The 17,556-nt window shown below is 39.0% G+C and overlaps 1 protein-coding gene across 1 annotated transcript in view; it reads right to left on the bottom strand.

Annotated features, from left to right (window-relative positions):
• Window positions 1-17,556, bottom strand: part of b3glcta (beta 3-glucosyltransferase a) — a 92,355-nt gene that overhangs the window by 32,041 nt on the left and 42,758 nt on the right. The window contains exon 4 of the mRNA XM_042487441.2: window positions 7,494-7,603. Within this exon, the coding sequence (XP_042343375.2) occupies window positions 7,494-7,603 (110 nt within the window). The remainder of the gene's footprint in view (window positions 1-7,493; window positions 7,604-17,556) is intronic.

Raw genomic sequence — 17,556 nt, 5'->3', positions numbered from 1 at the left:
AAGGTCTGTGGATTATCTTGAGTAACAAGGTCATCATTTCTAACTCTGCAACTGGTGCAACTCACACCAAAACAATCTAGACTGATAAACAACACTATAGGTAAGAGCAAAGATGTGCATTTTTCATTTAGGGGTGAACTGCCCCTTTAAGGAAATAAAGCTTGTAAACATACTGATATTATCCTTTAAAGCCCATATTGCCTTCCAGGTTTCTGCTCTCACTTTTACTAAGAAATAAACTGTAAGTAAGACAAATATATAAGTGGAAAAAAGCACCGGATATGACAGGACATGGACAGAACACACAGTCACTTCCAAATAAGAGGAATTTGTTTCAAGGAAATATGCTAGAGTGAGGACAGACAGTAAAAGGTGTGAGAGGATTGTCTGAGAGAGCCAGTGTTTCACACTGTGAGGAAAACAAAGCAGCAGAGCGAAAGACCCTGTGGTTCATTATAGCACGGTCCACTCATCATGCAGGTAGTCAGGGAGAAGAGTCTCCTATGAGCCATTCTGTCTAACAGCAGCCTGTTTGATTTAGGGGATGAGTCTGACAGTGTACACTCAGTAAACCCTATTAGTCAGTTAACCCTTGTCTGTTATGAACTTAATTTAAACGCTAATGCTATATATGACACCTCTATGTTCTACTGAACAGCTTTCTTCTTCGCCATCATGAAAAAAGAACAACTTAGAGAAAAGTTAAATAAAAAAAAAGAATTGTCTTCAGATAATAACACAATCTGAAAAACAAAGCCTTTGCATCAAAGAGCTATTGATACTCCTGTGATGAAGGAGGCGTTCAATAAAAACAGGCTGATTCAATGTGCAAGCTGCAGACGTCTAAACAGGTAAGAGCTGGTCCTCATGTGGACAGGCATGCAACAAATACAACACTGATTGTTTGATGACTTGGAGAAGATGGGGGTCACTGAGACCTGGTTGTAATGGACGGACAGGAAGCTATGCTTTTAGCCATAGGAGGGGCTGAGGGGGAGACTGAAGATAGCAACCTGTCAAATCCACTTGTGACGAGCAGCAGTCAAAAATGACATTGATGTTATTGAGGGCCAAATCTCTCACTGAGAAACAGGGATCCATATTAAGTGGCCTTTTAAAGGGGCAGTGTGTAAGATTTAGGGGGATTTAGTCGCATCTAGAAGTGAGGATTACAAATTGCAACCAGCTGAAACTTCCCCTCTTCCCTCAGTTTTTATTGTTCAAGAGGTTTTTACCAGATGCTGAAATGATCCACAGAAGTCTCCTCCTCTCCAAAACAAACAAACCTGGTGATATAAACCAGTAAAATCACACAGTTTCATTTTCAAAATCACTAATGTGCTCATTTTTTTCTCTAATAATTTAAGATCCAAACATTCATGAGTTTTTGACTAGGAGCTGAACTGTCAGCAGAGGTCTCTTCCTCAAATAAACCCAGTGATTTAAACTGGTAAAACACAGAATAAAGCAGTTTTCAGAAAAAAAATGTAAAAAATCTTGGAGCCGGTGCTTAGTTTGTCTGATCTGGGCTACTGTAGAAACATGGTAGTGACAATATGGCAATCTCCAATAATTTGCTCCCTATGTAAATATAAATGACTCATTCTGAGGTAACAAAAACACAACTCTTATTTTCAGGTGATTACACACACACACACACAAAAAACATATTGTTACATAATACTAACTTTCTGCCAATATTACCCCTTAATCTTACACACTGGACCTTAAAATGCATGATTGTTAAATACTGTGATGTGTGAGAATTTAGCATGGTGTTTTTCACCTCTGCTGAAAAAGCTTTCTGAGTTGAATCTTATTCTGTTGTTCATGTGTGTCTCTGTGGACATGAGCATTGGCTAAACGACAAAAATACTGTATAAATGTAATGTGAATTCCTCCCAGAAGGCAGAATGTCAGACTGCAGGAACACGGGATGTGAGCTGCCACATAGAATGCACAAGTTCCTGTCTGTGTAAATCTGTGGATATCACAAAACCCTGCACAGTCAGACGAGGATAAAATTGAAATATCTGCAGAGGGTGAAAAAGGCCTGGAGACAGAAAAAAACACATGCGTCTCCCATCTGCAAGCAGCAGTGATCAGGTAATAAATCTTCAACTGATCACCGATGTTGGCCTGAAATTTCACATAATTACCAACACTGAGTCAGCCTTAGATCATTTAAGAAGCTTTAAATCAAATATTTTTGCATTAAAAGGCTTTTGACCACAATATTTTTTGCCCTTGTCTCTGACCTATAGAAAACAAAGTACAAAATACAGCTGCATAGCAACAGTTTACTCCAAAACTGAACTTTTTTTTCTTGTGACTAGAAATCAAAGGTTATTGCAGTTCTCTAATGTCTGCACTGTGTTTCTGATCTTAAGATATTTTCAAGATATGAAAAGAGTTTTGTGCAAAGCTTTCTTCATGGCAACGCACCACAAGATACTGTACATCAAACATGTTTAACAGCTATAAACTCAGTGGATCTCTGGTATTATTTGGCTTTGATCTCTCACATCTCCTGAACACCCTCAAAGACTGTTAAACTGCAGAATTATAAGTGAGTGTGTGTTTGTGCCTCCGAGGTGGGAGTGAACTGGTGGATGTCTGGTTGAAACTGGTGTTTGACTTAAGAAGTTGGGGGCGGTAAAACTCAAGATGGATTGGAGAGTTTCAGTATTATATCTGACAAACTTGTGGAATGGTAATTTGATAAGTGAATGTTGAGGTCCTGAAACGGAAAACAGAATATGTAAATGCAATGATTAAAAGCTTAAATGCAAAAAGCTTAAAGTCGGACATGTAATGAAAAATAAAAAACACATTTAGAGAAAACTGGAAGGAATTAAATATTAAAAGTTAAAGTGTTTTTTTTCATTTCCATCCCTCTCTTTTTAAACAGCCTTTCAAGCTGTAAAGAAATATCAGTTTTTGGGACGCAAAATGATCCTTTATAGAGATCTGGATCCAGATCCTATTCAAATTTTACCATTTTCTTTTATCAATTAAATAAATAAATACATTTGAGGACTGTGCAGCCTTGGTGGAGGTGAGGCATGTGCTCTCTGAGTGCTTTCCAGGTACACATGAGGCTTTCACTCTGATTCTGTGCAGATTACTCATTTAGAAGAAGTCTTTGGGTCTTACATCTCTTTGAAAAGCTGTCAAGCCTTTACAGCCGCCTCTCGAAGAAGTTGCTGATTAAAATTCTCCCTGGAATTAGTTTATGTAATTGCAAGCAACAGATACTAAAACGCCAGACATCTCTGAGATCATAAATGCAAACACAACATGATGTTGTATTCATAAAGTCTGTCTCGTGTTATAAAATCTGATGTCCATTAGTGAAACTAAATTTTTACAAGACAAATCTTTTCCACTGGCAGAAACTCATGCTACTATTCATTACAGGAAACATGAAACAATCTTTCCAAATCGTGGACCAAATCTGACTTATCAGATTTGAATAATAAATGTATTTTGGTCTTTGTGTTGCTGAAGGTGGAGTGAAGGATTTCAGGGTTGCAGACAAATAGGAGACAAACAAAGCATGGTATTCAAATTAGGGATGCACTATCAGAGACAGACAAAACAGATTGTACATGTACTCGGATAGCTAGATCAGGTATTGGTGACATCGGGGCCGATCTATTCAATTCAGTAATGTGTTTATGTTTGATTACACATGCATGTCCATTGTTTTACACAGGATATTTGATTCCTATTTAAAGGTTTTAACAAAATGTGTAATGCCTGTTAGTTTTGAATAAAAACATTACATCTTTAACCAGGAGTCTGGAGCACGATTTATTACTTTTGGTTTAACAAAGTTGGGAAAGTAATGTTTAACGAAGTATTTCACTGCTGCAGATATGTTTCTCTCATAAAACTGGGCTATCTGTGCAGTAGAAAGACACAATACTTTTGAAATTGGTGCTATACAACCAGAGGAAACTGAGTAAAGCACTGTGGCATTTGCTTTTGCTCAAGAGGTAGAAGTACCAGAATGCCCTGTGCCGCACCAGACTAATAAATGCTTCTGCTCTTGGGTGACGTAATGGGAGCATATTGGACTTATGACTATGACGTCACCCACTGGTTTGTGGACGGCTGTTTTGAGGCCTTGAGTTTAGGATTCTGGTCATCGCCATCTTGGCTTTTTTGGAGCAAGAAGTGACCATATTTGGATAAGAGGGTGGAGCAGTGGAGAAGCAAGGGGTGGATTCGACTTTCAGACTGCAGTGACTGGTAATGGTATTCATGGATAGCCTGTCACTCAAGCAACCCCGTCCTTAAATATGTATAATTTGGGGCTTGATAAACTTTAAATGGATGAGTTATAAATAAATTCACCCCCGTACAGTTTCCATGAATTTTGAAATGGCCTACAGAGAACAAAACAGTTTTTTTGTAGTAGGCTGTAAACATGTTTATTACTGCTGTAAAGTTGGACAATTCACCTTCAGTTTTTTGGGACTACCGCATTTGCTTAATTTTTTAGCCTCTGAGGTTTCTGACAACATTTATGGTGAGAAATAGGCAGCACAATAACAGTTTATATTTTATCAAAGATGCTAAGTTTTACAGTTTGATTTCAGTATTTTCTGCCACTGTTTTTACAATGCAGGAGACAGTTCCTTCCACAGATTCTTGCAACGGTGCACTGAAATAGGGTTCTGAAGACATTATTAGCAAGAAATAGGTGATAAAGTGACAAAATCTTGGCTTATATTGAGTTTGATCAGAGTTTGAAAAAGAGAGAGGCGGGTCTCAGGAATTTGGGCACTGGTAAGATGGAGGTTAGTCTACCATACTTCATTTACACATAACACCAATAACATTAATGTACAAAGTTGGTTAAAAATTAACAAAGAAACCCTTTAAGTCAAGCCTAAAGTTGCCTTACACAATATAATGATTGAGTCACTTCCAAACAGGCTCAGAGCTTATTAATTTAACACTGGTATCAGATGGGTACTCAAAGCCCAGGTTTCAGAACTTGACTTCAGAAGAGCACGCAAACTGAAAAAGTTGGATCGCTGCATTCCTCATTTAAATGGTAAGGCACACTAAATATAATTTAACCATAACAACAGCACTAACAGAGAAATAATGACTCTCTGTGATTAGTTTCAGTATGGTTCAGCTAGTCAATAGTGCAGATAAAAGGTATGTGACATCCAGCAGTGAAAGAGACTTGAGACAACAACAACAACAACAACAAATCCCAGACCACAGAATATAAACCCAGATAGGAGATCTTAATTGGTCTCCTGCTACTGGAAACACAGCGAGCTGATCCTTCATATAATTTACTGTAATACTGCCATTAGTGATGCTGCATTCGCTATTTAACCACACGGAATATAACTCATGGATTACACCACATTTCATCTGATTTAATGAACAGCAGCAAAAAGGCATTCTGACCTGTACATGTACTCTCTGTCTTCCTTTGACATTATGCTATGAGCTTACTGATATTTTAGAAATTGCATGAAATAGTGAACTGATGTCCCACAAGAAAATAAAGGTTTTTTTTCTATCCTCCAGCTTTTTTTTGAATATTTGAATGATAATCAGGAATTACTTATGAACATATGCCTTCATCACATCTTCACATTAAAAATTTACCTACAAGAGGCCAAATATGGATGGCTGATTTGTTGAGAGGAGTGATACATATCTGAGCATCAAAGCTGCACAAATGTCTGCATATCCTAAATACATAAAATTCTAAGTAAGCAGCACATGGTTTACAATCCTGAGGATCTGAGAATGGTGCATATTTCAAACCACACTTTCATATTTCGGATGTAAGAGGTTTAATATGGCGGGTGCCATGAATAATTTTCAAAATTAGGAGTGTTTACCAAATGGTTTTATATATATATATATATATATATATATATATATATATATATATACACATATATGTGTGTGTGTGTGTATATATATGTATATATGTATATATATATATGTATATATATTCAAAATCAATGTTCAGTCATTTCGTGAGATGCAGCAGGTGGCCACAATTTCTGATTGTAAAAAGACTTTTTAAAACGTCAGCGTAGGGATGGGTTGGAGGGGAGATGGATCTGTTAATCTCCAGACTTTCACCCAGGAGACCACTGTTCGTGTCCCATGTGAAACCAAAAGTCAGTCCAGTTATTTCAGTATGATACAACGTAGTGTACTTGTATGTGTAGCATGCTATGCTAGTGACATATGTCATGTTATTGATGTCACCTGACCTAACAGTGCATTAGAAAAAAAAAAAACATTCTTATTTCAGGACAACCTTGGCTCAAACCTTGTTAAATACCAACACTTGGTCAGTGCTCCATCTGCATCAGACACTGTTGCACTGAGGCGCCAAGGTACCTTTAGCTGTGGGACGAGATGCACTATTCTGTAGTATAAAGAGTGAGAAATCTACACAGGGGTAGTGGAGATAAATGGGTCAAACAAACTCTCGACTTTCACTTGGAAGCCCGCTTTTTGTGTCCCATGGGAAACCAAAAGTAACCAGAGTTGTTTTAAGAGCAACTTAGTGTGCTAGTGTGTGAGGCATATTTTGCTTGTGACATATTTTACCTGACATTACATTACTTTAGTAACAAGCATACTTATTAGTGATGCACGATAACATCAGCACATCCTTGGTATCAGCAGGTATTGGCTTTAAAATAAAATATCGCAATCGGCCAACATGCTGATTTATGCCGATATCATAAATAGATATTGTTTTTTTTATTGACACAGTGAACATACACAAAACATCAACCCTTAGTTGGAATATTTTTCTTATTTTGCACAATGAATGAATATTACACAAATTGAAAAGCATTGTATTTTGTGTCTTCATCTGCTGGTGGGCATCATGAAAAGACTATGCATGTATGATGTTAATTCCACTGCAGAAGAAACCTGAAATGCTAAAATTAGGTGGGTAAAAAAAGACATATCCATATAGGTATCAGTTACCGGCCAAATGTGTCGTTATATATCAGCAAAAAATCCAATGTGCAACCCTACTACTTACCGTAAGACAAACTATGATTTTTTTTTCTAAAACCTAACCAAGTGCCTTTTGCTGCCTAAACCTAACTAAACCTAAAAACAATGTGTTTTACCTAGGTTGTAGGTTTATTTTGAAAAAGACACAGTGCATGTAACAAGTCTGAAATGACACGCTGTTTCTGAGCATCCAAAACTGACACAGGAGGGGTACCTAACGTATCATATTTTGACATGTAGGCCACTGACCAAGCATCGGCATTTGACAAGTTGGAAAAGAGAATGTGTCAACAAAATGAATTTCCAATAGTAAAAAAAAAATGTTACAGCTTACAATGACTTGTATTCAGATGTCACTATAGTGTGACAATAACTACCTTCACATATATCTTCTAAAACTGGGATTTTATGTGCTCTTCCAAAATAGTAGCATATGTGCTCGAGTGAGGAAGTCTTCTTACCTCTGTGAGACTGTGTGCCTGCTTCAGTAAGTCTGCTTTCCGTCTCTCCGCCTGCCTCACGTGGAAGGAGTTGCTCTGACTCTGGATGACGAACACTATCTCCCGCAGGTCTGGAGGAACACAAAGGACAGAGATGTGAGGCTGCTCACATAGTGTGAAAAAGGATCATGGCAATCGATGACCTTCTGAGAGCGAGACAAGATAAGAACCACGGTCTGAATAACTGAGGTGGTTTTGCTAATCTCCATTATTGGCCTGGTGATAATAACCAGCACATCAAGAGCTTAATTGGCTTGGGGACAGAGTATGTAAATGTCACAGCCCAGACTGTGTTGCTTAATAAAAGATTAGCAGTTGCAACAGTGTTCCTCTGAGGTGCTTTAACACCCAAAAGGTTGACATGGCCCAGCTGTCCACTTCTGACTAAATGACACAACTGCACCAGCAGTAAAACTCATTATTGTTACTGCATGTTTGGGCCAACATTAAAGGAATACAAAATGACCATCTGTGAATCAATTAGTCATGTCGCGTTACTTTGAATTGGTGAGGAAAACAGTTTTTTCTTCATACCTCAATGGATAATGGTAAACAAAAAAAAAAAAAAACCCAACTTATTATGGGTGTCTGGCTTTGAATAGATCATAGATGAGTTTCACTTTCAGTTTTCCAGGTATTAACAAAAATGCATGTGTTTGGGAAGCACTGAGCATACGATTGTATAGATGAGACTAGGATTGTAATGAACAGTTGTGTGAGAGTTTTTGTTAAAGATATTTTAATGTAGTTTTGCTGTTGTTAATTGTGGTCCCAAATTAATCCATAAATCAGTCATGGCTGCTGTTCGCCATTCGGGTACCTATAGCTGTTAAGACACAATTTGTCTCTTTTTCACATTAATGTAGGCTATTGGATTAGTATTATTATTATCATTATCATTATTATTATTACTACAACTATTAGTAGTAGTAGCAGCAGAATCAAAGTGATACTAAATTTAATTCACCCCATCATAGTTTCTCGTCAGAATCCTTTATATATTGAGTGTCCAGTGGCTCAGTGGATAAAGCAGGCGCCCCATAAATGAAGGCAGTGTCCTAACCTTAATAAAAGCCAAAAAAAAGCCAAAAAAAAGGAATCCTCTGCATATAACCACATGTGACACTAGTACAGACAGAGTCTAGGACAGAATGCTCTCCATGTATGTGCGTGTGTGTGTGTGCGTGTGTGTGTGAGAGAGATAGAAAGAGAGAGTGACAAAGGGGTGGAGACGGTGAACGTGGACTATTGCACACAAAGTTTTTGTGAGTTTTTAACCACAAGAATGCTGCTTTGTCACTTTCTGACCCATCCAACAAAGTACAATCTGGTACTGAATGGAGTGGAGGAGAGAAAGACATAACACATCACTATATTTCAACCTTGCTTGATTTCTGCCGTTGATTTTAATAGAACTTAAGGTACAAATTCGATTTTTTAATTGCAGCAATCCACAAAATAACAACACGAAAGTGAAAGTTTTGGTCAACAAGGGAGAGAAAGAGATTGTATTGATTGTTTGAATTGTAGAGCTGATTGTATTGTAGAGCTGTATGGCATTAGCAGCATTTTTAAATGACCCTAATGCATAATTCATTTTATTTTTTCAAGCTATGTATGAGTCATATCTAATGGTATAATGGTTCCTACTATAGGCCTTGTTGTTCTTCATCTTAATTTTAAATAGTTCATCATTGTGATGATGATGGTTGGTTTTCTCTCCAGCACTTGATGCCTGATGCACAGTGCATGATGCATGTGTATGTAGCAGTGGCCCTGAAATCAATATGTTTGCCATTTTCCATGGAGGCATGCAAGAAAAATAAAGTTTGCTTCACAAATTCAATCTAACACAGCATGAGTCACTTATATACAAATGGTCATTTGTGTGTGAAATACTCATTTAAGAGGGAGCCACTTGATCAATAATGTCAGTTCAAAAAACTGATCAGACAGGCTTATTCAACGCTGATAAAATGCTAAGATACATCCTTGTCATTGACACAGCTTGCTGCAGCTCCTCTTCATGTGAAATCCATTTACAGGGCAGTAATAGTGACACAGCTCAGCTAAGAATGACATTGGCTGCACAAACACGTCCACATAAACCCTGCAGCTCTCACGACGAGTACAATCAAAACTAGACTAAAGGGCCGGAGGGGGAGGGAATGAAAAAAAAGTCTGTCATTTTGTCTTTGGCTCTGTACAATTACATTTGACAACTCCTAAATCCTGTAAGCTGTCCCTCACATCAACCTCAAGTCTGCAGCACCTGGCTGGAATGACTGTGACAACAAAAAGGCTTTTCAGGGATTTAGAGCTGAGAGGTGGGAGCCAATATCCAGGTGTGAAGTATGAAAAAAAAGCAGAGTTTTCCCACTTTGACAGGCATCTCATAAACTTCCCAGTAATGAGGAAGTTTTGGGATTTTCATGCATACTTTCTATTTAATTTGGGCTCAAACAAACAGGGCTTTCTGCCAAAAAATTCTCAGTTGTTTTTAACACTTTAATTAGCTTTTATTTGTACAGAATGTAGTCATAAAGGGCATACCACGTCATAAATTACGAGCTTTTCTTCAAAGTTTCAGACTAATATGCTGACTTGGTGTATTTTAGTGTTTCAAAACGTAAATAAGCAAAAGCACTGCTGACAGGTCTATAATCTTCCCTGTGGAGTAGTGCAAAAGCAATACAAGGGAAAAGGGGAAGGGCGAGTGCTGACAATGGCAGGATTAGATGAATTGCCTCCTCCTCAATTACACTACTTGAACCTATTCCCACCCTGGGTTCAGATATTAGCAGCGGGGTCAGGGGCAGACACTATGTCACAGAACAGTATCTGTGTCACATCTTTTTTAATTAAGTGCTGGTGGGTGTGTCGCTCTTTTGCGGCGCTCATAACAAAGATCACATTGATCCTGGAGCCCTGGTGGTGGTGGGGGTGGGTTGGGGGGTGGGGTTGAATGTACTTGCTAAATCTCAGCATGTCCATTTCCCAACAGATCAAACCTCCACAGAGAGCTGGGCTTAAAGAGTGAATACCACTACACCACCTCTAAATGTCCTTCTGCTGAGTTTGCTAAATGAATGGCTGTGTGTGTACGTGTGTGTGCATCTGGTTTCACATAAAGAAGTGCATTTTAAAGCCCCAGGTGAGGTACCAGCCCCCTGATACTGCACAGTATAGCAATAATGCCAGCTGCGTGAGACTAACGGCAAAATCAGATAAGCAGGTTGCCATTCCCTCATTGTGTAGATAATGCGTACGCCCTGTGTCAAAGCAAAGGAGAATGAGGGGTAAAAAAAGAAACTAATTAAGACTGAATTCACTGGCCTCGTCTCCACACTAATGGGTTTCGATTAATCATCAAACAACGGCAAGAAAAGGAAAAATCCTGTTATAACGCTCCTCTTCACCTCCATCATTCCTGTGTCCTTCTACTATCAGGTTAACATCACCTCTGTGCACTCCCTTGACACACACAGCAGTTCATGCAAGATGACAACTGTGCAATCAATACGTCTACCTGTATTTAATTATAGGGCAAAGCCTTTGTATGCCACAAAACACTTTTTTCCTAGATGAATGCAATTACCCAGGGATGTTTCTGGGCTGAGAAGAATATTAATAAGTAAACATGCTTTACACTTTGCCCTTGCATTGCTCGTCCCCCTCATAATTTAGAGCACATGCATTTGTTGCCCACAATAAAAACACGCAAGTAGCGGAGGACTTTTATTTTAACAAAATTCAAGATATTTACACAATAAATTGATGCAGAAAAAGCACACATAGTGCAGAAAAATACAATAAAAATGCAGGACATGAAAGTTTGATGGACAATATTTTCTGGTGGAAGAAACCTCCCCTTGTTTCATATGTGACCCCCACAACGTTGAAACGAAGCTTACAACCTTGACAACTATGCGCTGTCGTCTTTATGTTGTGTCATGTGACCAGTGGGAGGCTTTTCAGGTCTTCAGAGTAGCTCTGACTGTTCCAGAGGCAAGATAGCACCACAGACATTTTCATGCTTTTGCTGTGTTTGCTCCTCAACTTCATGATTTAATTGTCATCCATTTAATTCTTGTTATGCCTTTTTAATCAATTTCACCTAGTTCCACAGTCTAGTTTATATTTCACTCTTTTTGTTGCTATAATAGCTTTAAGGTATATTGTATTACATTTTCATTATTATTTTGTCTTGCATTCATTAGTTTTATTTATTATATAAAATTATAAAATATAAAATATTTATATTTATTGTTTTATTGTTAAAATTAGGGATGCGCAATATTGGATTTTTTGCTAATATCCGATATGCCGATATATAACAACTCATTTGGCCAATTACCCATATCGATATATACACTTTTTTTCCATACCTAATTCATCCTAATTCATCCAGTCTCTCATTTAGTGGATTTAACTTCATATTTTGCATACTCTCATCTTGATGGCCCACCAGCAGATTGAGATATAAAAAACAATGCCTTTCGTATTTAATATTAATTTATCGTGCAAAATAAGAAAAATAATTCAACTTGGGATTTTTTTATATGTTCACTTTATCAATAAAATAAAAATATATTGGTTTGTGATATTGGCAGAAATCGATATGCTGGCTATTACAATATTTCATTTTAAAGCTAATATCTATCAATACCAATGATGTGCCTATCATTGTGCATCCCTTGTTAAAACGTTCTTCTCTTTTGTTTTTATTGTCTACACTTGTTCTTCTATCATCTGCTTGACAGTCATCTGTAAAGTAACACACTGACATGTATGAGTTTTAGAAAAGCCAAATTGCTGCACATCTTTAAAAAGCATCTAAAAGGGCCTGTTTTTTTCTTGGTTTTTAATCAAATTGGTGGTTTGTGCATACTGTCTAGAAGTGCTTTAAATAAATTCTCATACTCTTGGGTCTCAGTAGTCCAGGGATGATGAATCCTGCTTTGGTGATCCACTGACTTTTTTCTAGTGCCATCAATGCCCGAGTGAGAATTTAGTTCAAAGCACCACTAAGTACAGCTGACACAGAGCCGCTAGTCTTAAAGCCTTTGCACACCAAGTCTGTATGTTCATCTTTAAAAATCACTGTGCCAATCACGTTTACACACTGACTAAGAAACTTTCATCCATCAACAAAGTTTTCGGAACAGGTTTGATTTTTTTTGCATTTTTTCGCATCTGTCAAAAGCCTTTTGAGAGCTGTTTGATCAAGAAGAGGGAAGAAAACGCGGCAAAACCTGCAGTACACATACAGCCGTAAGAAGAGTGAGAAACGGGGCAGAAGTAGACAGGAGGCCAGCAAGAAAAGTTGGAGGAAATAGATGGAACAGTGTCCTTCCTGAAATCTTCAAAGACAAGTGAGGGTAACGTTAGCGTATCCAAAAATGTAAAACAGCAATGATGATGCTTACAGAAGAGTGTATTTAATAGCCGCACAGTATCATTTCATAACTCAGGTATCCGCTGTGCCAAATAAATGAAGTGGGCAGAGCGTGATGACATAGAGGTAGGCCTACCTCCTGTGGAGCAGAGCAAGGGAAGAAATGTGTTATTTTTTATCTTATATTATGAACTTTTGCAACAACAAAAAAAATAAATCACAAAGGATTCAGTGTGCAAGATGGGGTTATACCTAACTCAGAGTTATGCCAGTCAGATCTGATTTGGCTGATCAATATGAATATTCAACTATTATTTGACAATCTGTCTTTTTCCGCATAAAGTTTTAGGTAAGCAGGACATTTAGTGTGACAGCTGTTTTCATATAATAAACAAGCTAACAGTGCTAACAGCGACAGATCGGCAGCGTGTTTTTATGTTGACACTTGATATCAAACAAAAGCCAGAGACTGTGTCGTATTAAGTTGCTGTGAGCTGCACATTCACCACTTCTCAGCAAAAGAGCGAGAAAATAATGTTAACTCCGAGCCTCACAGTGCAGAGCTGCCTCCCTCTGTGTCGCTGCCTGCCTCTACGCAGCAGCCTGTACCAAAGAGTGGTGTGGAACCCAAGGGCGCTCACTCCACTATAAAATCTCCCCAGAAGTACACTGCACAGCACAGGGACTAGCACAAAAACAAAACAAAATGACTGTTTGGCTTGAAAGAAGCTCAGTCAACTGAGGGGTCTCTGACTGATGATTCGAGTCTCTGACTTTCAAGGGGCAGCTGTAGTGCAAGGTTTATGTTGTTTTTTTCTGATGACGAATTTCAAAAAAGGCATAATACTACTTGGTGTGATAAAGGCCTTTAGTCTTGTTTCTCTGTTTCTCTTTTCCTCTAAAGCACTATAAAACTTGTGTTCCTGAAACCTTGACTTTTACTTGGCAGTGGCTGATGCCAGGTGTTTGCAGTCATTGCGATGGCTGTTAAGGTCACTCTGATTGCTTGACAAGGTGTATTTAATGTTTGCACAGACATTCTCCAGTTGTCACAGTGGTAATGCTATTAGTAGCTGCAGTTTCAACTATAGATGTATTAATAGCAGTATTACCAGAGGTGATAGTGTGCTATCAATTCATCTGTTTAATAGCGGAACAAAGATGGGAAGCAGCACCCTGCTGCCAAACATGCCACAAAGCTCTTTTTTCGGTGGTTAAGTGAAATTATCAAAGGATGCCTCTTGGCTGAAAATAATATGCCTCGAATGAAAGAGATTGAAGGTTTCTGGGGAGCTGAAGCCAAAGCCCCTGTCACCTTGGAACAGATGATTTTATTTTGCCAGGCTGATGGAACTAGAAAGCATGGGTCTAGTGTTCGTTTGTCTCCCCTCACTCATTCAGTATTCCACAGAGGGCACTCCATAGAAAAAAAACACTGTATCAGCCTTGAAATATATTGGATGAAATGAGACACAGGAGAATTCTGCCTCCTTCTTTCTCTGATCTGATGCTTTTCTCAATTCGTGGAGCCACCCTTTAAAGGCCATCACCATCTGGTCTCTCACCTCTGTGCAAAGGTTTTGTGTCATTGCCTTGCAGGCTCTGCACACATAGGGCAGGGGATTGAACTGATTAAAGAATCAAGTAGGGCTAAAACAAGTAACACAATTACTGAAAATCATCGTAGCTTTGATTAACCCCGGGTTTTCATTAATTTGTGGTGGTCCATCACAAACAAAACATCTGCTGCCACGTATAGATTTTATATTGTTGGAGCTGGACTTTTAATAGAAATGCTATTGGAATACATATATATATATATATATACTGTTCAACTTTGCATTGCACCACACTCTTGGGGCACAGAGCGTACTCTTGGGACAGATGGAGCAGTAAACACCAGCTACAGTTAAAGTGAAACTCAATTGTTAATTGTGCTGGGTCTTAAAGTTTGCAATCACTCCTCGACAGCAGCTGCTCCTCTCATCCATCAATCTGATCAGCTCTGACTGGGTCGACAGAGCAATTATTCTACTTGTCACTCAAACTTCAATAACAGCTGCTGAGGTAAAAAAGTTTTGACCAAAAATAACATACACAAGATAAAAAAACGCAGCTACTGTCATCAGCTAACACTAGAGCTACCTCTTAAAAGTCAGAGATTCTAATCATCAGTGCTTCAAGTCAAGCAATTTTTTGTGCTAATTAGTGTGCTATGCTATGTACTTCTGTGCAGACTGAAAAATTATTAGAGAGAAAAGAAAAAGAGAAAATTATAGATATTGTCATAGTTTGGGAAATTTGGGAGTCAACCTGAAACAAATCAGAAACTGTGTATTGAGTGTTCATTGCTAAAAAAGGATAGTTATATGCACATCACATACAGGAGCAAGGCTATCAAAAAACAACTTTCATGAGGGAAAAGAGGTAACGCCTGCAAACTTACTCCAAGCCACACAAGTTTATTGAAGACAATGTTAAAACGTTGCCCTATGTGTTTATTGTAACACCAAACTAGCTTACCACAATAATGTCAATACTTTTGTATCTCAACAGAGAGCATCCTGTCCACAGAGTAGACCTGACATAGGGTGATGTCAACATTAACAGGAGCCTCCCTCTGGTCTGTCAGCTCCTGGAGGTCATCCGTCGGCATAATTCGCAAAACCTGGGAAGCCCCCGCCAGGCAATGAGCAGTGCACTCTGAACAGAACAGAGGAAGGCCACCAACACTGTTCATCTGCACAAACTACCCACACGGCAGTGACAACGAGCAGATGAACAACTGGCAAAATTTCCCTTTAAAGAACGTAAATCAATATGGCAGCTAGTAACACTTTCACATTGACTGCAGCATTTCTTGAACAAAATTGTCACATTTGGGGACATAACCACAGAAAATAAAATGCTGGAGTCAATTTGTGAAACCCTAAGCTTCACTTACTGCATCCAATTTCAGAAAAAAAGGGGGAAAAAAACATTACTTGTATATTTAAGAAACCTGACTCATTTTTCCTCTTGCATATTTATTTTTGCTCTATTTCAAAGCAAAAGTATTTCTTATCCATGATGAATTAATGGATTAACGGGTAGAAAACTCAACTACTAAAATAATGGATAGCTACAGCCCTAGGATTGAGGATGATGAATAAAAATCTGTTTGTATTTCTTGGTGTGTGCACCCATGCAGGAGGGTGTAGTAAATATCTGCACTCGAATGTAGATGTGTGCTCTCGTAGTGGCCTGGCCCCGCAGTGTTGTCACCTCATTGGCACAAATCAATAGTGACACTTCCTTAGAGCGAGATGGCAGACGTTGCCAAGTGGCAGAGGAGCCGAGAGCACACTGACCTCTAGGCACTCCTGGAGCTCTGTCATCTCCATCAGTGTCACGAAGCAGGTGTGTGCGGTCACCAGAGCTGTCACAGGAGCGTTTCATTCCAGCCCGGAGTAGCTCCGGCCCCACAGTTCAATAAACACTCATCCATTGAAAGGCAACCAACAGTGAGCATGCACAAATGAATGCGTGGGTACGTTTGGGAGAGTGGCACTTTAAATATAGTTCAGAATTCAGTAAGAAAAAGGAGGAGCGTAAAGGAGGGAAAGCAGATCAATAGTGCAATTTAAATGACAGATGTCTGCAGAACTCGAGAGGGATAAGATTCTGCAAGTGGAGCCATTAGGCTGTTGTGGGAACAATGAAACTGTCATGACAGATCCAGAGCTCTTCATTGCCGGCACATATTTAGAGATGACAGAGGATGTCAATAGCTCATTTCCATAGTAGACGGGCCTGACTTTCTCATCCAGCAGCTGATTGTGCTGGTGTAAAACCTGCTACACTCCAGTGAGTCACATCATTGGACTCCCCGAGACAAGATGGCCCAGAATCATCCTTCTCGTAAAAATTCCCCCTCCATCTCTCGCTTCCTCACGTCCAAAGCGGTGCATCTGAGAGACATGCTGCACCGAAGAGAATTGGGTTGCAGTTTCCCGACCAAACTAAGCATGACCGTCACACCAGACAGCACCAGGATTTAATAGCCAATCCACAGACATCCGGCGATATTCAATCTTGAAGCCCAAATTCAATACAGCCAACTTTTTAGGCTGTTGAGAGTTTGATTTAGCCATATAAAAATAATTTACCTTCCCCATATGCAATCATCTAGTGTGGCATCGGCCCAATGTGTCATGCAGCAAGTGAAATGATTTTCTATCAGCCTTCTTCTCATATTAATACAGACTTTTAATTGCCCCGCACAATATCAATAAAGAGCATGGTGTATTTAACTTTCAGCTTACTGCTGAAAAGGTCAGCATCATAAATATCTCTCAGTAAAACAGGGTGAGGGAAAAAGCAGGGAGGGGGCAGCCCACAGGAAGGGAGTGCAATGAGGAAGCAGAGCAAGATAAGGAGATGCACTACGATTGCAAAGGAAGCAAGGAAGTTTGTGTTTGTGTGTGTTTGTGTGTGTGTGTTTGTGTGTGCGCACGCGCGTGCATCTATCTTTGTGAGAACCAATTTGGGTTATAGACCTTGAGACTGAGGACATTTTTGGAAAGTTGGGACATTTTACTCACCTTCATAAAGACATTTAAGGGCCTGTTCCAGGGTTCAGACTTG

The sequence above is a fragment of the Plectropomus leopardus genome, chromosome 6 (genome assembly GCF_026936395.1).
Source record: "Plectropomus leopardus strain MGB_pleo_1.0 chromosome 6, ASM2693639v1, whole genome shotgun sequence".
In the NCBI taxonomy this organism is placed as follows: Eukaryota; Metazoa; Chordata; class Actinopteri; order Perciformes; family Serranidae; genus Plectropomus; species Plectropomus leopardus.
Note: the sequence above shows the minus strand (reverse complement) of the source record. Positions and strands in the feature narration are given on the sequence as shown.